The sequence below is a fragment of the Gadus chalcogrammus genome, chromosome 11 (genome assembly GCF_026213295.1).
Source record: "Gadus chalcogrammus isolate NIFS_2021 chromosome 11, NIFS_Gcha_1.0, whole genome shotgun sequence".
In the NCBI taxonomy this organism is placed as follows: Eukaryota; Metazoa; Chordata; class Actinopteri; order Gadiformes; family Gadidae; genus Gadus; species Gadus chalcogrammus.
Genome location: NC_079422.1, coordinates 22,378,288 through 22,402,541, shown reverse-complemented (window position 1 = coordinate 22,402,541; position 24,254 = coordinate 22,378,288). Strand labels below are relative to the sequence as shown.

Here is a 24,254-nt window from a genome sequence, read left to right as displayed (position 1 = left end):
CCTCTGTCACTCACCCTGTCTCTCTATCTGTCCCTCACCCTGTCTTTCTGTCTCACAGCCTGTCTCTCCGTCTCTCACCCTGTCACTCACCCTGTCTCTCTATCTGTCTGTCTGTCCGTCTCTCACCCTGTCACTCACCCTGTCTCTCACCCTGTCACTCACCCTTTCTCTCTATCTGTCTGTCTGTCTCTCACCCTGTCTCCCAGCCGGTCTTTCTCGCTGCCGGTCTGACTCCCTCACTAACTGTCTGTCTCTCTTACAGCGTGTAACGTCACCATTCATAATCGCTGTCGAGACACACTGGCTACCTGCGTCAAGATGAAGCAAAAGGTAAAAAATATGATTATTATTCATATCAACTAGAATAATAATATAATATAACTAGCAGTGTCAAGATGGTAAATAATAATGTAAGTTATATTATGTTTAATTTATTATAACATAATAGCTATAGATAGCAGAAGGTAAATGTTGCAGCTGATATGAATGTATTGTGTTCTGTTTTGCAGCTGCAGAAGTTGGCCTTAGTGAGGAACAGCTCAGCTCTGCAGAATGTAACACTGAGGAACAAGAGTAAGTCTAACCAACCCCGGTTGTGTGCAATACCAATGGAGAGGATTTGCCTTACCTATATCATATTTATATGCTTGTAAACATGGCATCGATTTTGTTCTGCTCTAATGCTGCTGGTTCAACTAAATAATAGATCATTTTTTTCAATGAATACATTCTGTACATATTCCTCCTTTTGGTATATTTAGACATACAATGATTAATAAATAAATGCCTGGCACCACATCAGAATCTGACAGCGTAAAATGAATAGATGAAGACAAACAAATCACAAAAGAACAAGTAGACCGAAAGCTACCATAAATAAAATGTTACAATGTGTTCATTGTATTTTCTTAGTTATTGCCTCATGGCAAAATAAATCAGCTGATATTATTTCCAACCATGATGGGTAGTGTCTGCTGCCCCTAGTGGCCAGTGCGCGCCGTTGCTGTAAGCCTCTCCTCTCCCTCCAGCTCCGTTAATGAAGGAGCGCCCGAGCTCTGCCATCTACCCGTCAGACAGCCTGCGTGCATCGCTGCTGGGCTCGAGGAGAGTGAGGTCTGGGCTCTCATTGGCTAAGAGCGTTTCCACCAATAACATCGCAGGGTGAGATCTTTATGAAATCAAACGACGACATAGATGAAATGATGATCATTATTATTTGTATTATTTTATTACACTATATTATATTATACTCAGTAATAATATGTATTATTGACACTGTTGGTGTGTGTGTGTGTGTGTGTGTGTGTGTGTGTGTGTGTGTGTGTGTGTGTGTGTGTGTGTGTGTGTGTGTGTGTGTGTGTGTGTGTGTGTGTGTGTGTGTGCGTAGTTGTGAGGACTCCCCTGTCGGTCTGAGGAGGATTCTGTCTCAGTCCAGCGACTCCCTGAACTTCAGAAACCGAGCCATGTCCCTGGAGTCACTGACAGACGAGGGTAACACATCCACATACATTGAATTTATATAGCGCTTTTCTAGACACTCAAAGACGTTTTACAGTGAAGGGGGGGACCTCACTAACCACCACCAGTGTGTAGCACCCACTTGGGTAATGCACAGCAGTCAATCTGCGCCAGAACGCTCACCACACACCAGCTTGAGGTGGAGAGTGAGGGAATTAATGAGTCAGCCGATTGTACAGGAGGATGATTAGGGGGCCAGATTGAATGAGCCTGGTTGGGCCTGGACACCGGGGAAACCCCGACTCTTTGCGATAAGTGCCCTGGGATCTTTTATGACCTCAGTGAGTCAGGACCTCGGTTTTACGTCTCCTCCGAAGGACGGATCAAATACAGCACTTATTTTACTCCCACTCACCCAGACCTTGTTGACTTTAAACACCTATTTAAATGTTGTTTGGATGTTGAGACAAGGGCAAAACATATAAGGGCTCTACCTACTCATAATTACAGGCTGGTAATTGTGATGATAGGTGATAGACTCCGGTGAGAATGTTATTTCTTTATAGTATTTGGCAGACATGGGGGACTCGAATCACATGACTTGACTCGAGTCAGACTCGAGTCCTAAATTTGAGGACTTGAGACTTGCTTGACTAACACTGATAAAAGACTCGACTTGACTTTGACTTGGTCTTCATGACTTGAGACTTGACTTAGACTTGTTTCAAGTTAGATTAAAGGTTGGATATGGGATTTGCGAAACGCCAGCAGATTTTGAAAATAAACAACTCAAATGGTCCTACCCCCTCTCCTTCAACGCTGACTCTAGCTCCACCCATTCCAAGTACATGGACACGCAATCACGCACGAGCGCGAACACAGATGGGCGAGAGTGAGCCAGGCTAGCTAGGTTGGAGTTTAGGGTTGTCTTCTAGTGCTAGGTCCAAATGTGGATTAGCTAGTTAGCTAGCTCCAGTAGCTACCGCAGGATGACAACAAACAGAAGCGTGCTCTGGGTCACGAGCTTTGAGTACGTGCACGAAGGGGTCACTTGCGGGGATTGGGGGAGGTGGAGTGCAGTACGACCGTTTGATTGACGTACTTACCGTCCAATGCCACTCGGTGGTTCTGAAAATCATTGGCTGGAGTTTTTCGAGCCCTGCCCGTTCCACAGATGATTGACTTGTTTAATTTTCATGTCAGTAGGCTACTTCTAACTCACTGGCTGTAAGTGGGTTATGATAAGGATTTCAAGTAAAATTACACCGTCAGAGCCAGAGCGTCAGGCTGGGCTGTTCTCAGCATACCGCAAAGAAAAGAGGGTTCAAGTTCCAGTCCCCACATTCAGTTGAACCACTACCTGGACATTTGTGATGGACAGAGCTGCCTTCAGTTTTGGGCCATGAACAGGCGCATCCTCCCCTCTTTGTTCAAGGTGGAGGTAAGAGTTATGGCAGTCCCTGCATCAAGTGCACCTGTTGAACGTGTGTTCAGCCATGGTGGGGTGATAATGGGACCCCATCATTCACAACTCAGTGACAAAGTACTGTCAAATTTTTTTTTTTGCAAATGCAATGCATTGTAAGTCAATCTTGATGCGAGGCAGCAAGATTGCTACCAGCTTTCAGGCTTGTGTATTACTATTTCCCCTTCCTGAAGTATGTGTATGTGATATTACTTTTGAAATACTCTTTTTCATGCCTGATGCCATGTGTTGCAAATAATATTCTACAACATGTAGGGAGATTGAGTGATTGACTTGAACTGTTCTCGTATACAGCCACCTAGAGGTTCTATTTGATTCTGTTTATAGGTTGGAGGTAATTATCATAAAAACATTTTCAAACTATTCACATAATGGTTTTGGAATGTTTTGAATAGTTTGAGTTATTGTTAATGTTAAGACATTGTTATTGTTAATGTTGAAATAAAACTCAACTTATGAACCACTCTCTTTACCGATTTTTAAATGTGGAAACTGGGTTAGATCATCAGACTTTTGTATGACTTGACTTGTGACTTGCTTGACCTGAGCAATGACTTGACTTGTGACTTGCTTGATTCTCACCACAGTGACTTGAGACTTGCTTGAGACTTGAAGGTTATGACTTGACTCTTGCTTGTGACTTGCACATGAGTGACTTACCCCCACCTGTGTGTGTTCACTATTACATTGTTCTGGGAGGACCCTGCATTGCATATATATAATAAACTATACATTTCTAATGGATGTTCATATCGTCTCTTATACATATAGTCTCTATATATACGTGGTGTAAAATATTCTTTATATCGTAATATTAGCCTATATATAGTAACGCTGTTGTCACTGTGGCTCTGGGCCAACAGGGGAGATGTACTACTCCTCCCTACTGGAGGAGCTGCAGGAGGAGGGTCGCTGTGTGTCCACAGACAGCTGGAGCGTGGCCGTGGACCACAGCTTCCTTCAGAGTCAACGGAAAGACGTCATCAAACGCCAAGACGTCATCTACGGTGAGCTTACGTGCTCGCCTTCTACCGAAATACTGGTCCAATGTCATTTCTATATATTGCTTTGATTGAAAGTGTGTGATATTATTTCTACACTACTTTCAATCAATGTAATTGCTATATTTTGCTTGAATTGAAAGTTTATAATATTATTTCTATACTACTTTCAATCAATTTAATTTCTATATATTGCTTTGATTGAATGTGTGTGATATTATTTATGCACTACTTTCTCCCAGCTTTAGCCTCTTCTAATAGTGTGTGGTTAGTTTGGTTAGTTAATTCATTATAATCTGTCCATCTAGCTAGTCAGTAGTTACCAGTGGGATGGCCCTGCTGTCATCACACCGTTACTCCACCTGGTGGGTTGTACTGTAAACAGGATGATGGTTGTGTATACATAAACTCTATTATTAATAAAGTTGCCTGGCCTTGCCTATACAGGATGTTGGTCATCCCTTTAGTGGTGTAAACAGGCTGTTGTTTGTTGTACACAGGATGTTGGTTGTGTAAATAGGAAGGACGTCGCTGTAAACAGGACGGTGGTCGCTGTAAACAGGATGTTGGTTGCCCCTTCAGCGCTGCAAACAGGATGTTGGTTGCCCCTTCAGCGCTGTAAACATGATGTTGGTTGCCCCTTCAGCGCTGCAAACAGGATGTTGGTTGCCCCTTCAGCGCTGCAAACAGGATGTTGGTTGCCCCTTCAGCGCTGTAAACATGATGTTGGTTGCCCCTTCAGCGCTGCAAACAGGATGTTGGTTGCCCCTTCAGCGCTGCAAACAGGATGTTGGTTGCCCCTTCAGCGCTGTGAACAGGATGTTGGTTGCCCCTTCAGTGCTGCAAACAGGATGTGACGTTAGGCACGATGATTCGAGTAGACTGTAGGAGTGTGTCGTGCGGGGATCGTGTCGCAGGTGTGATCTCGACCCCAGTGCGTGACCCTTTCCCCGTTCCTCCAGAGCTCATTCAGACAGAGTTCCATCACGTGCGGACGCTGCGCATCATGGAGGGGGTGTACCGACGGGGCATGCTGGAGGAGGTGCTGCTGGAGCCGGGCGTGGTTCACGCCGTCTTCCCCTGTCTGGAACAGCTGCTGGGCCTCCACCAGGCCTTCCTGGCCCTGATGATGACCAGGAGGGCCCAATCACTGGCCCCTGGCAGCCCCACCAACTTCAACATCCAGCAGCTGGGAGATCTCCTGCTGAATCAGGTTACTACACACACGGAACGCCAACGCCCAACGTTGCGACACCCACTCCAAACACACTACTGGCACTCAAAATATACACGACCACACCCACCCTATTCACACACAACACCCGCACTATTCTGTGTATTTTTCATACGTTTGATGTGTGTGTGTGTGTGTGTGTGTGTGTGTGTGTGTGTGTGTGTGTGTGTGTGTGTGTGTGTGTGTGTGTGTGTGTGTGTGTGTGTGTGTGTGTGTGTGTGTGTGTGTGTGTGTGTGTGTTTTGATGTGCACAGTTTTCAGGTCAGAGTGCTGAAGACATCCGGAAGGTTTATTCTGAGTTCTGCAGTCGTCATCCCAAAGCCGTGAAGCTTTACAAGGAGCTGCTAGCCAGAGACAAGAGGTTCCAGCACTTTGTTCGGGTAATTACTACTACTTCTAGATATATACAGATAATTTCTGTACTATATACACTAGTACAGTTGGTAAAGTACAGTATTGCACTATTCTTGTTGAAATCTGACATCTGGTTGACATTCGGAAGCGTTGTTTGAGGTTCCCATGGTTACGATGTGTGTTGACTCCATCTGTCTGTAATAAACAGAAAGTGACACGAGGTCCTCTGCTGCGTCGTCATGGGATCCAGGAATGCATTCTCCTCGTAACTCAAAGGATCACCAAGTACCCCGTCCTGATACAGAGGATCTTGGACAACACCAAGGGTAACTAACCCTACCCCAATTACCTTCCTGCCCCTCAACCTTACATTGTCCTAACCCCTACCCCAACCCTACAACCCTTCAACGGCCCCTAACCCCTACCCCAACCCTACAACCTGTCAACGACCCCTAACCCCAACCCTACAACCTGTCAACGACCCCTAACCCCAACCCTACAACCTGTCAACGACCCCTAACCCTAACCCTAACCCATAACCCATACCCCAACCCTACAACCTGTCAACCACCCCTAACCCTAACCCTAACCCCTAACCCATAGTCCAACCCTACAACCCTTCAACAGCCCCTAACCCTAACCCTAACCCCTATCCCATAGTCCAACCGGTCAACGGCCCCTAACCCCAACCACAGCGTCTAACCCGGTGTCCCTGCTAACAGCCTCCTCCTCCCCTCCCCAGGGAACGAGGAAGAGGTGCAGTCTCTGAGCACCGCGCTGGGGCTGCTGAAGGACCTGATCAAGTCTGTGGACCAGGAGGTTCTGGAGCTGGAGCGCACCCAGCGCCTGCAGGAGATCCAGGCCAGGCTGGACCCCCGGGCCCAGACGGAGGTCAGCGGAGGAGGCGTGTTCAGGGGAGGGGAACTGCTCCGCCGGAGGCTGGTGCACGACGGGAACCTCCTCTGGAAGATCCAGGGCTCCCGCATGAAAGGTACCCCTGGGGTCGGCCCGGGAGGAGGGCCTCAGGGTGGGGGGGGGGGGGGGAGGTTAGGGTTAGAGGAGAGGGTAAGGGGTAGTGGTAACCTTAGAGTTAGTAAGGTTAGAGTTAGGGGTCGTTTTAGAGTTAGTGTTAGACTTAGAGTTAGTAAGATTAGAGTTAAGGGGTTGTTTTTAGAGTTAGTGTTAACCCTAGAGTTAGTAAGATTAGACTTAGGGGGGTTGTTTTAGAGCTAGTGTTAGGCTTAGAGTTAGTAAGATTAGAGTTAGGGGGGTTGTTTTAGAGTTAGTCGTAACCTTAGAGTTAGTAAGGTTAGAGTTGGGGGGTAGTTTTAGAGTTAGTGGTAACCTTAGAGTTAGTAAGATTAGAGTTAGGGGATAAAATCAGAGTTAGGGGGGTCGTTTTAGAGTTAGTGTTAGATTTAGAGTTAGTGGGTAAGATTAGAGTTAGGTGATAGTTTTATAGTAAGGGGGTAGTTTTAGAGTTGGGGGTTAGGATTAGAGTTAGGTGATAGTTTAATAGTAAGGGGGTAGTTTTAGAGTTGGGGGTTAGGATTAGAGTTAGGTGAAGTCTCGGGACCCTGCCCCTCTATCTCTCTGTGTGAGCGGGTTAACCCGAGGGTAGATGTTAATCCGAACCAGCCATCCCTAACTCTAACCAACTAACTATCCCTGTGTCCAGATGTGCAGGTTCTGCTGATGTCTGATATCCTCGTCTTCCTCCAGGACAAAGACCAGAAGTTTACCTTCCCCTCGCTGGTCAGTCCTCCTCACCTCCTCCTCTAAACCCCCTACACCGATTACTCACTACCATCTCCTACACCGATTACTCACTACCACCTCCTACACCGATTACTCACTACCTTCTCCTACACACCTCCTACACGATTACTCACTACCACCTCCTACACACCTCCTACATGATAACTCACTAGCTCCTCCTCCACACCTCCTACCCACTAGCTCCTCCTCCACACCTCCTACCCACTAGCTCCTCCTCCACACCTCCTACCCACTAGCTCCTCCTCCACACCTCCTACCCACTAGCTCCTCCTCCACACCTCCTACCCACTAGCTCCTCCTCCACACCTCCTACCCATTAGCTCCTCCTCCACACCTTCTACCCATTAGCTCCTCCTCCACACCTCCTACCCACTAGCTCCTCCTCCACACCCCCTACCCAATAGCTCCGCCTCCACACCTTCTACCTATTAGCTCCTCCTCCACTCCTCTCCACCTCCTCCCTCTATGGTAAACAGTCCGTTAAGCCCCTCCCTAAACGGTGTGTTTGGGCCAATCCCTGAAGTTGGAGGGGAACAAGAAACACCACAAAACGGGACAGACTCTGACGCTGACGTGTATTATATTGAATGTCATGAATTCCAAATTAAAGTGTGTGTGTGTGTGTGTGTGTGTGTGTGTGTGTGTGTGTGTGTGTGTGTGTGTGTGTGTGTGTGTGTGTGTGTGTGTGTGTGTGTGTGTGTGTGTGTGTGTGTGTGTGTGTGTGTGTGTGTCCAGGACAAGCCATCTGTGGTTTCCCTGAACAAGCTGATCGTCAGGGACATAGCCAATCAGGAGCGGGGGATGTTTGTGATCAGTGACTCCACCCCCCCAGAGATGTACGAGCTCTACGCCGCATCGAAGGAGGATCGCAAACACTGGATGACCCTCATACAGCAGACGGTCCTCAGGTAGGACCAATATCACCAAGACCACAACTATTAACAATATCACCAAGACAACAACTATTAACAATATCACCAAGACCACAACTATCACCAATATCACCAAGACCACAACTATCACCAATACCACAACTATCACCAATATCACCAAGACCACAACTATCACCAATACCACAACTATCACCAATATCACAACTATCACCAAGACCACAACTATCACCAATATCACAACTATCACCAAGACCACAACTATCAACACTATCCAAACGATCATTAATATCAAAACAATCACCAATATCACAACTATCAACACTATCACCAATGTCACAATCACCAATATCACAACTACCACCAATATCAAAACTAGCACATAACTATCACAACCATCAAAACTATCACGACTGTCATAACTATCACGAATACCACAACTATCACCCATGTCAAACTAGCACGTCTGTCATAACTTTCACAACCATCATAACTACTACCTCTCATAACTATCATGATTATCACTGCTATCATAACTACCACAACCATCAGGGTTCGGTCATAAGACCATTACAGGCTGTTTTACACGTTGATCATGCCTGTGAAGAACCGACCACTTCGCCCAACTCTTTGTCCAGTGTCGGCTCTCGGTTCTACTGTCGTGTATTGTGTTTTGGTTTTCTGCTTCCGCTTTTTTTCCTTTAGTTAAATTATAGGTCCCAAGAGGAGTATATATGTATGTCTAAATCTCTGTCTGTCCATCTGTCTGTGTAGGTGTCCATCCCGAGAGGAGTTCGCCCTGATTGAGACGGAGGATAAGGCCTTACTGCGACGACTGAGAGGTGCTCCTCTACAACCACCTCCTCTCATCCTGCTCCTCCTCTCTGCCTCCTCATCCTCCAACTCTTTCTCTTATCCTCCTCTCTTCCTTTCCTTCTCCTCCGTCATCTCCTCCTCTCGACGCCTCTCCTTATTCCCGTCCTCTCATCCTCCTCCCCTACCTCCTTCTCCATCTCCCCCTCTCAACCCCCTCTCCTAATTCCCATCCTCTCCTCCTCCTCCTGCCCCCTCTCCCCCTCTACCTCCTTCTCCATCAGACTCCTCTCACCCTTCTCCTAATTCCCATCCTCCTCCCCCCCCCCGATCCCTTCTCCATCTCCTCCTCTCAACCTCTCCTCCTCCCCCCTCTCCCCCTCCTCTCCTCCTCCTCCCTCTCCCCCTCCTCTCCCCCTCCTCTCCTCCTCCTCCCTCTCCCCCTCCTCTCATCCTCTCCTCCTCCCCCCCTCTCCCCCTCCTCTCCCAACTCTCCCCCCTCTCCCCCTCCTCTCATCCTCCTTCCATGTCTTAGTGATGAGTACAGGAGGAGCTAAAGGTGAACGCGTGCTCGTCGGTAGGGGTCGATGACTCGGGGCTAACGGGCTGCTCCTCCTCCACAGCGGACATCCAGCAGAAGGACAGGGAGGTGCTGGAGCTCCTGCAGGAGAGGGTCACCCTGTTCTCGGACCTGGCTGAGCTCACCAAATCGGGGGAGAAGAGCCCCAATTCCTCCAACACCCGGAACCTGTTCCGCCTGGACACGCCCCATGCACCCCACGCTGAGAAACGCCTCACCGACGCCATCTCTGAAGGTACGGCTGGGTCTCTGTTCTGATTGGTTCCTATGCCGGTTTCTCTGTTCTGATTGGTTCCTATGCCGGTGTCTCCGTTCTGATTGGTTCCTATGCCGGTTTCTCTGTTCTGATTGGTTCCTATGCCCGTGTCTCTGTTCTTATTGGTTCCTATGCCGGTTTCTCTGTTCTGATTGGTTCCTATGCCCGTGTCTCTGTTCTGATTGGTTCCTATGCCCGTGTCTCTGTTCTGATTGGTTCCTATGCCTGTTTCTCTGCCCTGATTGGTTTCTATGCCTGTGTCTCTGTCCTGATTGGTTCCTATGCCCGTGTCTCTGTTCTGATTGGTTCCTATGCCTGTGTCTCTGCTCTGATTGCTTCCTCTTGGTTTCTCTTTTCTGAACGGTAATAATGACCATTGGGGTTAGCTATGTGATATAAAAATGCAGATTCACGGTTTAAAATAATATTTTCCTCCCTCAGTTGACCGACTGACTGAGTTATTGGTGGGATCACAGTCGTTAACGTGCAGCATCGCCAACGGCAACCAGGACCACCCGTGCTCCCCAAACCGTGAGTCATGACCTCAAATCCTTTGAAGTAGCACTATTTCAACAAAGTTTTGAATGCATATTAAAATAGACCCATCTCCCCTTGCGAGCAGGAGAGCCCGCCTTAAATGGATCGTATGAGTTCAGCAGTCACATGTCTGAGGTGAGGCAATCTCCAACCGGTCCAGCCATGACCTCACTTCTTGTTTTAAGTATTTTAAGCCATGACCTCACTTCCTGTTCTAAGTAAATATCAATCTGTGTCCTCACAGGACACCAACGGAAACCGGTTTCAAGATGGAGGGATGAACGAGGTGAGATAATTGTTTTGAAATAATTATTATTATTTGGTCATATCCCTTCAGATATGTGCTCTGGTTTCAGGACACACTACATCCCTGTCATTGTCCAACCCTTACCCTATTTGAACAGATTCAGTCACTGTCTAACCCTATCCCTATCTAAACAGATTCAGTCACTGTCTAACCCTTACCCTATCTAAACAGATTCAGTCACTGTCTAACCCTATCCCTATCTAAACAGATTCAGTCCCTGTCTAACCCTTACCCTATCTAAACAGATTCAGTCACAGTCTAACCCAGGCCTATTCAACTAGCGGTCCGTGGACCAAATGCAGCCCCTATTAATTTTTTTCTGGCCCGCAAGAGGTTGCATGCAAAAAATAAATAAAATAAAGGAGAAACACAGTTGCATGCAAATCAGGTTTCTGTGTGTAGCCGGTGATACTAGCCAGTATCAGTACCCCAAAATCAGGAACTGGCATCACTTATTCTGACAATGTTTGACTCAACCGATACGTGTGAGTCTAGCTTTTCTCATATGAATGCCGTCAGAACAAGGGCACGTTGCTCCATGACCTATGAGAAGCTGCATTAGTGTCTCAGGATGAGCCAAACTAGGCAAAATAAGGCAGTGCAATCTTTCTCACTGACTCACTGGCTCAAAATGTCTCATATGTACAGTAGTTCTGTTTTGTGATGATTCAAACAACATTGTTGAATTCTAAATACGTGTCCAAAATATGTGAGAACAAAATCTTTTATAATGATACGATTAAAAGTGAAGAAGGAAGGAATGCTTCTGACAAGTTTATTCCATGTAGTAGTACTATATATATTAAGTTAACACTACTTTAAGTACGATTTATTTGTAGCGATTCATTCAAGTAGTTTTACTCTGTGTGGCCCATGAACCCCCAGTGGTTTTCCTTTTCGGCCCACTTGTTAAGGAGGTTGAATAGCCCTGGTCTAACCCTTACCCTATCCGAACAGATTCAGTCACTGTCTAACCCTTACCCTATCTAAACAGATTCAGTGACTGTCTAACCCTTACCCTATCTAAACAGATTCAGTGACTGTCTAACCCTTACCCTATCTAAACAGATTCAGTCACTGTCTAACCCTTACCCTATCTAAACAGATTCAGTCACTGTCTAACCCTTACCCTATCTAAACAGATTCAGTCACTGTCTAACCCTTACCCTATCTAAACAGATTCAGTGACTGTCTAACCCTTACCCTATCTAAACAGATTCAGTCACTGTCTAACCCTTACCCTATCTAAACAGATTCAGTGACTGTCTAACCCTTACCCTATCTAAACAGATTCAGTCACTGTCTAACCCTTACCCTATCTAAACAGATTCAGTCACTGTCTAACCCAGGCCTATCTAAACAGATTCAGTCACTGTCTAACCCTTACCCTATCCAGCCTCAAGCTTCTTACGTGTTGTTTTTTCAGGAAGTATGTCAGCGCCTGGTCAGCCTCAGTACGACGCTCCATGCACTCCAGGTTTGTGATGCTAACCCCTCCCTCACTTCCCCTCTCCCTGCTCCTCCATCCCCCAACCGGCCTCCCCTCCTACCCACCATGCCTAACCCGGGGTTCACCGCCTTATACAAAAATACATAAAAACGTGCAATCATTTGAATCTGATCGCCTTGTGTTGACCCCTGCCGTCGGTTGACCTCCAATCCAGGCGGCGGTGATCTGCCAGGACTCGGTGCTGGAGCTCTGCGTCCCCGGGGGTCCGACCGGCGGCCTGTCCGCCGGGACCGCCGTGCCCCGCCTCTCCCGCTCGGTGTCCAAAGACACGGGGCTGGACGCCGGCGAGGCCGCCATGATGCGCCGGCAGCTGGCGCTGCTGCAGGAGGAGGTGGCCCGGCTGAAGCCCCTAGAGGGCCAGCTGGGGGAGAGCGAGAAGGCCCGGGCCCTGGCCGAGAAGCAGCTCAAAGAGATGGCGCCCAAGGGCCACCGCAGGAACCGGGGCAAGGGCCACGGCAACAAGGGAGAGGTGGGTGATGCCCTGGATGACCCCTGACCCTAACCAGAGGTAGAATGACCCCTGACCCTAACCAGAGGTAGAATGACCCCTGACCCTAACCAGAGGTAGAATTACCCTAACCAGAGGTAGAATGACCCCTGACCCTAACCAGAGGTAGAATGAACCCAGACCAGAGGTAGAATGACCCCTGACCCTAACCCAAGCACAGGTAGAATAGTCTTGGGGTTAGTTGTTTGTATGGGGTTAGTTAGCCCTAATGCTAGTTGTTTGTATGGGGTTAGTTAGTTCTAATGCTAGTTGTTTGTATGGGGTTAGTTAGCCCTAATGCTAGTTGTTTGTATGGGGTTAGTTAGCCCTATGCTAGTTGTTTATATGGGGTTAGTTAGCCCTATTGCTAGTTGTTTGTATGGGGTTAGATTGCCCTAATGCTAGTTGTTTGGATGGGGTTAGTTAGCCCTAATGCTCGTTGTTTGTATGGGGTTAGTTAGCCCTAATGCTTGTTGTTTGTATGGGGTTAGTTAGCCCTATTGCTAGTTGTTTGTATGGGGTTAGTTAGCCCTAATGCTAGTGGTTTGTATGGGGTTAGTTAGTCCTAATGCTAGTTGTTTGTAAGTATGGGGTTAGTTAGCCCTAATGCTAGTTTTTTGTATGGGGTTAGTTAGCCCTAATGCTAGTTGTTTGTATGGAGTTAATTAGCCCTAATGCTAGTTGGTTGTATGGGGTTGTAGGGGGTTAGTTAGCCCTAATGCTAGTTGTTTGTATGGGGTTAGTTAGCACTAACGCTACTTGTTTTGTCTGGGGTAAGTTAGCCCAAATGCTAGTTGTTTGTATGGGGTTAGTTAGCCCTAATGCTAGTTGTTTGTATGGGGTTAGTTAGCAGCACTAACGCTACTTGTTTTGTACGGGGTAAGTTGGCCCTAACGACTTGTTTGGTACAGGGTTAGTTAGCCCTAACGCTAGTTTGTATGGGACTGGTTAAACCCTAACGCAGGTTGTTTTGTATCTTTTTGTGCATACCGTTCCTCTGCAGAAGGCTTCACGGAGGAAGAGCTGCAGTGACATTGATATCCCCACCGTCGCCCCATTGGCCAGTCAGGAAGCTGTGGACCAATTAGACGGTCCGATCCAGGAAGTCAGCGAGGAGGACGAGGAGCCAGATGTGGTCCGGATCTCCCCCCGTTCTGACAGCCCCAGAGGTGGGTGTGGCTTAGCTACAGATAGCCCGGTAAGGGACTGGTGGTTCCATTCTACTGGTTCCACCGGTTTCATACTACTGGTTCCACTGGTCCATTCTACTGCCCAGACTATGTAGTGAGGGTCAGCCCCGGCTATGATCTATGGTGCAGTGGGTATGATTTAGAGATTGTTGACAAAAATGTGACAAAAGGAACCCAAAGAAATGCCAGTTTGTCCACTATGCACGTGTTGAATGTCACACACCCGTTATTGATGGGCAAGATGTTTCACCGAACCAATCAGGGAGGAGACGATTTGTTGAGTTCAGCCTTAACCCGACCAACAGTGATGAGATTCGTAACACAGAACTGATTGTCCAATTATTTCCAATTATTTCTACAAATATAGTATATAACAATTGTGTCACCCTAAAATAACGTGTAACAATGAATATCATTGAGTGACCGATGTAGATGTTTATTGATGGCCAGCTGGTGTTTAGTGACCACTAGCCGGTCATTAGTGACCAGCTGGTGTTGAGTGATGACTAGCTGGTGTTTAGTCGCCACTAGCCGGTCTTTAGTGACCAGCTGGTGTTGAGTGATGACTAGCTGGTGTTTAGTGACGGCTTTTTTCTTCCAGATCTCCAAGACATTCCTGAAGAGAGCGAGTGCGGTCATGAAACCATGTCCACTTGAAGGCAGATCCAGATGTTTCGTATTACATTTATATCACACACACACACAAACACGAACACACACACACACTAAGTCAACAACTATCAGTTGACAAAGTTGCTGCTTCAGGAAGCAGAATGTTGTAATAATGTATTAAGCTAGGGGTTTGATCTGTTAGCCACCATCAACACAGGTATTACGTGTCGGTATGGTAGGGTGACAGACATCCCCGTTTTCAATGGACCGTCTCCGTATCTGGAGGCTTTTAAACAGGGTTATGACCCCTTAAAAAATAAAAAGATTCTATAAATATATATATACTCATTTTTGGACAGTTGGTAACTAGTGCCGTGTCCCTCTCATAGGCTGTGAAACCAGCTCACTACACAGGGGTGTATCTATCAACTTCATACCATAAGTAGTAGGGCTTTGACTCCGAACTTCGTTATTCGAATATAATTCGAATATCAAAGAATAAATCAAAATTCGAAGGAATATTAGGCAGCCCTTAATATTGGAACCTGTTATGGCCAGGCCAAGAGGGAGGGACGTCGGAGAACCCCGACGCAGTCAATTCATAATATTGTAATGACCACGGAAGAGGCAGTGAATGAAGTATTGATTAGACAGCGATTTATTAGAAACCTAATAAACCGTTAGAACACGCAAGACCGGTAACCATAGTAACGCGGTAAACAAACCTTGCGACGCCCAATCCAGGCATTTAATGGTCAAAATATTATTAATAAATATTTGAATATTAATATTAATAAACAAACAAACTTCGAATATGATTTTTGGGCAAAAGTCAAAGCCCTAATAAGTAGTAATGACCGATCATGAATAATAGGCTATCAATGCACCATTCCTTATTTGAGTGGCCTCGATGGCTTCTTTCGGGGTGTTTTACCAAAGCTTAAAAACACATCATAGTAAACCATTTGGCCTTCACTGCACAATACTCTGCTAGGACTACATTTTCGATTGATAAGAATAGGCTAAATGTATTAGCATTCATTTCAGAAATCTGGTCACCTTATGGTATAGCAGTTTGGAGGCAATTCTTTATCTGTATATTACTTTTAAGAACACGCTTTGCCTCTGAGGATAGTTCAATAACAAGAACTCATCCCTGTCAAGTTAAAACATTTAGCCATCAACAACCCCTTGAAGAGGGCTGGGGTCAACATGCTTTATCCATAACTGCCTGTACATCTTTAGAAAGAGGATGATGCTAATCTTTATGAAGAAGGGCTATATACATTGGCTGTTGGAACTGAAGCCTGCTGACTAGAAGGGTGAAGGGGCACTTGCCCTTCCCAATGAAGATATGTGTATGTTTTATGATCAATCCTATTTAATGTAGCTTTATACTGAAGGTTACCGTAATAGTTAGATAATGATGACCACAGTGCTGGATCTTATGATTGTTTAATCTCTAATGCTGTCTTTTACAAGCTGAAGGAATTGTATGTATACATTTTGATCATTTATCAAAAGAAACTGTAAATGTTTTACTGTAATATTGCTGATAATTATTGCAAGTCGATCTACATTATCTGTGTGCTCTTTATAAATCTAATGTATTGATACGCGTCTGGAATGGTCACCGTGTATGTTTTCAGCAACAGCTCGTCTTAATGTACTAATGGGGTTTCATATCTTTAACTCTATCTGCATTACCTTCCCTTAGGGCTGCCTTTAAATACGCCATGCATATTGTAGCTATACTCGTACCACTACTTCATTCTAGAAAAAGCGATATATATATTTTTCGATATAGATTGGATATCCCATGGGTTACATACTAGGCTCCCCTGCATATCAGCCATGATGGGGCGCGGACATTACAATTAGGGCATTTAGCTGACGCCTTTATCCAAAGCGACTTACATCGGTTAATACACACATTGACACACCGACGGCAGAGTCAACCATGCAAGGCGACAGCCAGCTCGTCAGGAGCAGTTAGGGTTAAGTGTCTTGCTCAGGGACGCATCAACACTCAGACAGGAGAAGCTGGGGATCGAACTAGCAACCCTGCGGTTACAAGGCAACTGCTCTACCTCTTGAGCTAAGCCGCACATTAAGTGTTCTCTATAATAACGTCTTTATGTTGAAGCTTGATCACTCGGGCTTCAAGCAGGCACCGTAGTCTGGCAGCGCGAGGAAAGGTGCAGTGTGTGTGTGTAGTGATCGTTAGCTGATTCGGTGTCACAAAAGGAACCATTGATGATGATCTGGCCCAATATATCTTGTGAAAAGGAGGTAATTTTTCACTCCTGTGTATCACGGATATAATAGCCTCTGACTACGTTTTTGGAGTTGATTCCTCTTGGTGTATATGTTAAAAAGTTAAAGTGCTGAATATTTTGATAGTTTCTGTAGCTGAACGTATGCAGCAGTAAGTAGTAGACCAAAAAAGAGGCGCTAGAAAAAGTACGTATAAGAAAAATAAAAATATCAATATCCAGCTGATTCAGCATTCACGCTAATAAGGCCTATGAAGAACCATAGTTGGGTGCTACATGCAGCACTCGCCTAATTACTGAAGAAGAGAATATTTTAGAAAGTTATTTATTGACAGCCCCAAACTCATTACAAAAATTATCCATATGGACAAAGTTATCCATATGGATCACTGACCTCACATATGTAGCTTATTACTAAAATCATTCAATCCATTAGAAAAAGAGCCATGGTATGTGATGAACAAATATCTCGGCCTTGGACATTAATGATTGTTGTAGAAAAGCCGTCTAGGAGTTCTTCTGTGGTACCTTAATGGTCACCTGGTGGGAAAGAACAACATTGACATTATGTGTGGGAGTATAGAAGAGCCAAAATAAAATGAAGGTATTTTCTTTAAAGAAAAAGTGCAGTTTTGAAATTGTTCCATTTACCGTTTTGACCTCTGTGTAATTGTCCAAACCATATTCTCCCAGCTCTCTGCCATTCCCAGAAGCTTTGAAACCTCCAAATGGAGCTTGGGCTCCAAAGACATCATAGCAGTTAATCCTGCCAATTTATAAACACATGCAAACACTTGAGATTAATGAGTAAGTGAAAGTCTGTTATTATTTGCAGAGACATTTCCTGTAGAACATTGAACATGGTTACATAGACTGATCCACTGTACCTAAAAACAACATTTTCAAGGTCAACAATCCATTGCCATTATTCAATTTGTGCAAAGGGAGTCCAATAAGCAGGCCCGACCATTGTGTTAAGGGTGAAGGGCAGAAGAATACAGACCATCAAAACAATCTAACCCTAACCCATCAAACCAGATTTGAGCTTGTCTGCCATCAGACTTATAGATACAAGTCTAGGATATTAATTTAAAAAGTCTGTTTATAGGGCAAGGGTTACTCTCCCAAGTCTAACCTGTTAGCTTGGTGCCAGCAATATTTCATGCGATGCATCTACATCCCCCATCACAAAATAGACCAGCCTTTTGTCAAGCATTTGACTTCAATCCCGTGAAGTCAGACAGACAACCCCCATCAGATGATGTCAGACAGACAAGACCTTCATAAAAGCAAGCCACGTGACCAACGGTTGAAGCTGATGAATAGAGTTTATCAGTAACCAGTTGGATGAACTCCAAAACACTCGCAATAAAATGCCACCGTTTGGTTTATTTAATGTTAATCATTCAACCATCCTGCTTACCTTTAGTCTGATATTGAGTCATCTGGTCATTAGCCCAGTGTGAGATTAATAACCGGAGCAGCCCCACCCTAGATTTCAATCATATACCCTGAATACGACGGCTTTGTCTGAATCCCTCCAGCCGCCTCAGTGCACAATGCTGCACACGCCCTGGTCAAATAAAGACTTGCTTTGATACTGTGGCCTTTGACGTTAGAAAATAATGTGCTACCAGACGGTGCCGGCGCGGAGACCGCTGGAGAGGTAGTGGGCCTTGTCGATGTCCTTGGTGAAGACAGCCGCTGCCAGGCCATACTTGGTGTCGTTTGCTCGCTCCAATACCTCTTCCAAGGTTTTGAACTTCATGATCTGCATGACAGGGCCGAAGATCTGGAGGGACAATAAAGATGCATGGAGTATGTACATAGGACTTTTCCATCGATACAGACCGAGCTCTAGCTTAATATTTATTTCTGAACGTCAATTACACATAAAATATAAACCAAACTATTCTGCAAAATATCTTTCAAGTTTCAGCCAGTACTCAGCAGTGACATCATGTATGTAATCAGTGGTCCACATTGTGCACGTTCCTTCAGCACACACACACTCATTCGGCGGTTCATTTGTTGGCCAGTACACCAATAACCAGCTTATCCCCTCATATCGGAGAGGGGCTAAAACTGCTTGCTTGCATTCTTGCGGATGGTAGGTTTGGTAATCAGAATGTGCTGAATGCAGACTAAGGTTTCATGTTTTGGATTTTCTTTTTGTAAGCGGTTCATCGGTTTGCATGATCATTAATGAAAAGCATGGCTCTTCGACATGGACATGTGTTGGTGTTGGTCTACTGTGATGTTATATTTAGAAATCAATATACATTACATATTGTTCCAAATGTTGTCTATTGCACCCTAGACTATCTTCGCTAGATTTTCCAAGGCGGCTTGCCTAGATAACCTTTAAAGGGGATATAATCTGTAACCAATAACCAATGGCCTACCTCCTCTCTAGCGATGGTCATCTGATCTTGGACGTCTCCGAACACAGTGGGCTGGATGAAGTAGCCTTTGTCAGAGGCCGCTTTTCCTCCACACAGCATTTTGGCTCCTTCTTTTTTCCCGATGTCGATGTAGTTAAGGATCTTCTTAAACTGTTCATCGTCGATCTGAAAACGATGTCACACAGGTCTGAGCGTGGAGTGTATAGCGGCTGTGTTATTGTATCGTTGTCTTTTAGTTCAGTAAATGCTGGCTACATGTGTAAAGAGTAAAAAAAAAAAAAAGGTCTTTCCCAGTTAGTGTACCAACAACCGCATGTACTCAACCTCAAAAAATCAATAGCACTTGTGCAGTTGTTTGTAGACTCATTGTGAAAGACATCAATAATGGCCAGCTGTGTCTCCCATGTTACCTGAGGACCGTGCTCTGTCTTCAGGTCGAAGGGATCCCCCGTCACGCGGTTCTTGGTTCGCTCCACGCTACGCTCCACAAACTCATCGTAAATGTCGGCCTGGACGTAGGTCCGAGAACCGGCACAGCAACACTGGCCTTGGTTGAAGAACAGGGCGAAGTGGGCCTGCTCTACAGCTTCCTCCACTTTTGGGAGAAGGGGGAGGAGGGAGCACATAGATAACCATCAATCCATGCATAGTATCAGAGCAGAGGATATAAGGTGTGTTAACACCAAAAGCAAAGCAAATATTCTACTCGCTTTACTTGGGCGAGGATGCTCGCGCGAACCGCAAACTTTTTCAATTTTTCACGAGAATGGGTCAGCAGCAAGCGAAATTCGCGGGAAAATTCAAATATTTAATCTCGTTCAAATTACGAATTTGCATCAGTTTGCGCCGTGCCATTTAAGCCATCCCGCCGCCTGCTTGGTTGGCAGAATTGTTCAATCTATTCACGTCTTTGCGTTGACCTTCATGTACTCGCGCCTCGCCTTTGCCTTTAGTGTGAATTCTTCAGTTACTCCTGGATTATTTCAAGTGCTATTCCACAAACCAAACCAGAGAAATCGGTCATGTGACCTTGTCGCTGCAACATTAACATGTGATAACAAGTACTCCGTCACACCCATTATCCTTTGCACGCATACTTAGAAGGTACTCACTGTTTGCATCAGACAGGATAATGTTGGGACTTTTCCCGCCCAGCTCGAGAGTGACTTTCTTCAAGTTGCTGCTGCCTGAGGCTTGCTGAATCAGATGGCCCACCTGTCAGATAGGAAGAGCGATGCTGCAGAATTAGTAACCAACAACATTTATTTGTTTTTATAAATGTGTTTATTGCAAGCTTGTTGTGGCCACACAGGAGTGTCTGTGCTAGTTTCAGTCATTTGCTAGTATTTAACTTTGTCTTGATGAGTTTGTACCTCGGTGGACCCGGTGAAAGCCAACTTGTCCACATCCATGTGTGCGGCGATGGCAGCACCGGCTGAAGGCCCCATACCGGGCAGAATGTTCACCACGCCTTCTGGAAAACCAACCTAATAGAGAGAGAGATCCAGCGTTATTATGTATGAACATTAGTACAAACACATCAGTGTTCAGTTTATTTCTAAAAAAAACAACATTAATCAGTAAGGAATCTCCTCTCTTTAACAGGGTATTGAGGATTACAGATTCCACAGAGTGGTTCTGTGCTCATATCAAAGCTAAACCGGAGCAGCGCTCATTAGATGAATGCTGGTTTCACAAGGCTAGGCCGAGGCAGAACAGTTCACGCTCATTCTGATATCAAGAGACTTGGGATTCTTTGCAATTATGCAATTAATGGTTGCAGCAACTAGCAATTCAATCATTTGTAAAACATCCATTTTGAAATACACATGGCCTATATTTAAAGCATTCCTCTCATTCACTAGATATCATGCACGTGTTGAAGGTTAAACCTCTTGAATGCACTTCAATGGTAGAGTAGGTTCACTGCCTAATAGGAGGGATGTCTCATACGCAGACCAAAGCAAGGGAGTACCTCTTTGATAAGGTTGGCTACATAGAGAGCTGTCAGGGGAGTCTGCTCAGCAACCTTCATCACGACGGTGTTGCCAGTTGCTAGGGCAGGTCCAAGCTTCCATGCTTGCATCAGAAGAGGGAAATTCCACTAAGGGAGCAGAAGAGACAGATATCAGCTTTAAACTGACGTTTTGCTAACGTCCGTATGAATTGAATTTGATGGTTTTCTTACTGGTATGATTTGCCCACAGACACCAATGGGCTCGTGCCTGGTGTAACAGAAGTAGTCTCCGTCGATAGGAATGGTCTTCCCCTCCCACTTGTCAGCCCATCCTGCGTAGTATCTGTGCAAGCACAGGAAAACTTGCGTCACGAAAAGGACTGCATGACGGTAAAGTCACGACAAAAGTGGAACGTTTGATTTACTCATCGTCTACATAACTCAAAGGGGTACATATGCTCAGTTGTACAGTTCAGGAAAGTTTGGAGCTTAATCTATTATATGAGAAAAGAATAAATCACTTCTGTTAGAATGGCGACAAGCCCTAGAGCGTGTTAGAGTGGGTTTATTGTACCTGAGACACTTGACCACGTTTGGAATATCCACACAGTAAGAAATAGCGTATGGCTTTCCATTATCAAGGGTCTCCAGTTCCTGGATGGAAACGACATGAGCAAACAGGAACACGATGGCAGTCTGTTCATTCAAACCTCTTCCGATACAGTAGCAGAGTGGGGGGGGGGGGTTATCTGTGGCAGTCGTTATGAAAAGAGGAAGGCTGGCTCACTGCAAGGTAACCAGCATCCCTTTCTATGGCGTCAGCCAGACGGGTGAGCAGAAGGCCCCGGTCTGAGGCGTCCATCCGTCGCCAGGGTGAACCCAACCGAAAGGCAGCGCGGGCCGCTTTGACGGCCCGGTCCACATCCGTCTGAAATAAAGAGACATTTGAAATTTATTTTGATTCAAAAACGGAGGATTCACTGCGGGAGACTTGGTGGGGAAAATAACATTGAGTATTTTACGTGCACAGCTCATTTGGGGTATGGTAGTAAAAAAAACTGATCACTGGTCAATTTCCTCGTGCGGTATTTAAATACCCTTTACAGCCTTGGCACAAAAGTAGTTCAGTGTTCAGCAGAGGTCATCATCGTCAGTTGTATAAGTGACAGGGGCTGTAAGAGCTCAACTAGAGTCGTGTTGACTCGGAAGATTGAAGATACGGATGACTGTGTATACAAAACAGTTCACATTTAGAGCAGCATAGTTTGGATTCTAGACCTATATCTCTCCACCCACGTGACTCTTCTGGGGGGGGGGGGATAGCTCAGTACTTGCTGGCAGGGGTAAGTTGGACCGTCAGAGGCTGATCACATTCACATTCTAATTCTCCTGAATCTAAATCTGGAAAGTTGGCAGGCCCCTGACCTACCCCCAAACCAGCCCCAAAAACACAGCAGGGTTAGTCGATAGTCTTTATAATTGTTTTAAGATAATGCATACCTTGTCAGCTTCTGCAACATGACAAATGACTTCGCCTGTGGACGGATTGATTGTAGGGAAGGTTTTCCCACTTTGTGCATCCTGCCACTGATTGTTGATGAACAGCTGAAAAACAATAAGGATAATATGTAGATGACAGGAGGCTACATAAAGTTCATTGTTGGATGTTTCTCTGCACCCCTCTCCAAAGGTATTTTGTTGTGATCTAGGCTTATGTCCCACCCAAAACGTATTCTCATTGTTGGAGAGCATCAGATGAATATTGCTGAAGGCAGAGTTGTGAATATCTGTATCCATGTCAAGTAATTTGAGCGCGTCATACTAGGTAATCGCTCTGTTGAGGACGCTGCCAACCTAGGCCCCCACCACAACACCTGGAGCACGCAACACCTATGTCTACAGCCTGTGCATTGCCTTTAACAAGATAGACTCGTTCAAACGCTTCAATAAAGTAATATACATGAAAATGGTTAGGAGCAACCTCCCATCCAGCTTTCTGAATCTCAGCGCCCCAGGGCTGTGTACTTTACACATGCCTATGTTCCCTCATACACAGAAAGTACATTGAATCCCCACACGACTCCGTCAATAATATACTGAAGTGCGCAGGGGAGGACCCCACCATCATCGAGAAAATTGTAACATTCAAAATAACTCCTCATAGGCTTAAAGTAAAGTTTCTCCCCTCCCCCTCCTATGCATAATTGCACAACAGTTTAGAACCGTTACTTTTCGATACTCCTACGAAACCTATACATTTCGAGGTCTACTTTACATCTTGCACTGTGACCCAGTGAACGAGTGATTCACATTGTCAGAATAGTTCAGTCGAGGGCAATAGAAGGCTGGACCTCCAAACGGACTAGTGGAAAAGATCAGAAAACAAGATAACGAAAATATGGTGCTTGTTCAACCCCCTAAAGGCCTTGTACCAGGGTGAGCATTGCGCAAATCGCAAGAAGAAAAAAAACTCGTTTGTGTGCAATTTGTGCGTTTGGGTGCAATAGTCAAACGTTATCAGGGTGGCGGTGTCGAGCTGAGGAGATACTTAGCTAAACGTAGTTTAAGGAGATTTTTATTGTATAGATAAACGTTTGTAAGAGCTAAGACAGTCCAAGGTTCAAGCATGCTTTAAAAGGCATGATTCTGCAGCACTAGACTCGGTCAGCCAGATTGAAATGGCACGAAACATGAGACTTTACGCAGGGGTCCTTCTTTCACTGACAGCCTGCAACGAAGTATAAACATCGACATAATGCTGCGTAGCGTAGGCGTAGCGTAGGCACAGCGACTATTAGTTTAGGTCGCATTTGAATAGAACCCCTACAGTATTTTTATATATCAACCGTTCGAAGACACGCATGCAGTATTTATTCATACCTTTGCCACCATACCTTATTAAACTGAACCACAGGCTCAGGATTCGGCTTAGGAATGCTGGCAGCGGAATATGGACATTTGGCCAATCGGTAAACCGGACGAATATTCCGCAAAAACATGGCACGATGCATGTTGACCCAAAAGTGTTGGACGAAGAATCACTGCTACAGCTCGCAATGTCTGAATAAACTTCGACTGGACCCAGTGGACTTGAACTCCTCAGGGCAGGCGCGCTCCCGAGT

The 24,254-nt window shown here is 45.6% G+C and overlaps 2 protein-coding genes across 4 annotated transcripts in view; one reads left to right on the top strand and one right to left on the bottom strand.

Annotated features, from left to right (window-relative positions):
• The window catches only part of arhgef2 (rho/rac guanine nucleotide exchange factor (GEF) 2), a 24,318-nt gene extending 5,784 nt beyond the window's left edge, over positions 1-18,534 (top strand). For 2 of the 3 annotated variants that reach the window (XM_056602082.1, XM_056602084.1), the window contains exons 3-22: positions 263-330; positions 510-573; positions 1,029-1,161; positions 1,388-1,491; positions 3,808-3,951; positions 4,908-5,158; positions 5,434-5,559; positions 5,742-5,859; positions 6,276-6,524; positions 7,212-7,288; positions 8,048-8,220; positions 8,977-9,044; positions 9,639-9,830; positions 10,293-10,382; positions 10,474-10,523; positions 10,633-10,674; positions 12,122-12,172; positions 12,360-12,674; positions 13,696-13,861; positions 14,484-18,534. In XM_056602082.1, coding sequence (XP_056458057.1) covers positions 263-330; positions 510-573; positions 1,029-1,161; positions 1,388-1,491; positions 3,808-3,951; positions 4,908-5,158; positions 5,434-5,559; positions 5,742-5,859; positions 6,276-6,524; positions 7,212-7,288; positions 8,048-8,220; positions 8,977-9,044; positions 9,639-9,830; positions 10,293-10,382; positions 10,474-10,523; positions 10,633-10,674; positions 12,122-12,172; positions 12,360-12,674; positions 13,696-13,861; positions 14,484-14,539 — 2,537 coding nt within the window. In that variant the 3' untranslated portion in view covers positions 14,540-18,534. The remainder of the gene's footprint in view (positions 1-262; positions 331-509; positions 574-1,028; positions 1,162-1,387; positions 1,492-3,807; positions 3,952-4,907; positions 5,159-5,433; positions 5,560-5,741; positions 5,860-6,275; positions 6,525-7,211; positions 7,289-8,047; positions 8,221-8,976; positions 9,045-9,638; positions 9,831-10,292; positions 10,383-10,473; positions 10,524-10,632; positions 10,675-12,121; positions 12,173-12,359; positions 12,675-13,695; positions 13,862-14,483) is intronic. The other variant, XM_056602083.1, reaches the window with a different exon arrangement.
• On the bottom strand, positions 17,074-24,254 carry LOC130391805 (aldehyde dehydrogenase, mitochondrial-like). The gene is made up of 13 exons (XM_056602085.1): positions 24,027-24,254; positions 22,633-22,737; positions 21,920-22,060; positions 21,707-21,786; positions 21,364-21,475; positions 21,151-21,279; positions 20,549-20,662; positions 20,288-20,390; positions 19,586-19,770; positions 19,176-19,340; positions 18,405-18,562; positions 17,422-17,536; positions 17,074-17,310 (listed from the first exon to the last, which is right to left on the bottom strand). Exons 1-13 carry the CDS (start codon positions 24,141-24,143, stop codon positions 17,278-17,280), a joined length of 1,557 nt encoding a protein of 518 aa, XP_056458060.1. The 5' UTR covers positions 24,144-24,254; the 3' UTR covers positions 17,074-17,277.

Coding starts and splice junctions, on each gene's coding strand:
- LOC130391805 (XM_056602085.1), bottom strand. CDS start 24,143: ATGCATCGTGCCATGTTTTTGCGGAATATTCGTCCGGTTTACCGATTG. Junction 22,738..24,026: donor CTGTGGTTCAGTTTAATAAG/GTATGGTGGCAA, acceptor ATTGTTTTTCAG/CTGTTCATCAACAATCAGTG. Junction 20,663..21,150: donor TAGCCAACCTTATCAAAGAG/GTACTCCCTTGC, acceptor TCTCTCTATTAG/GTTGGTTTTCCAGAAGGCGT.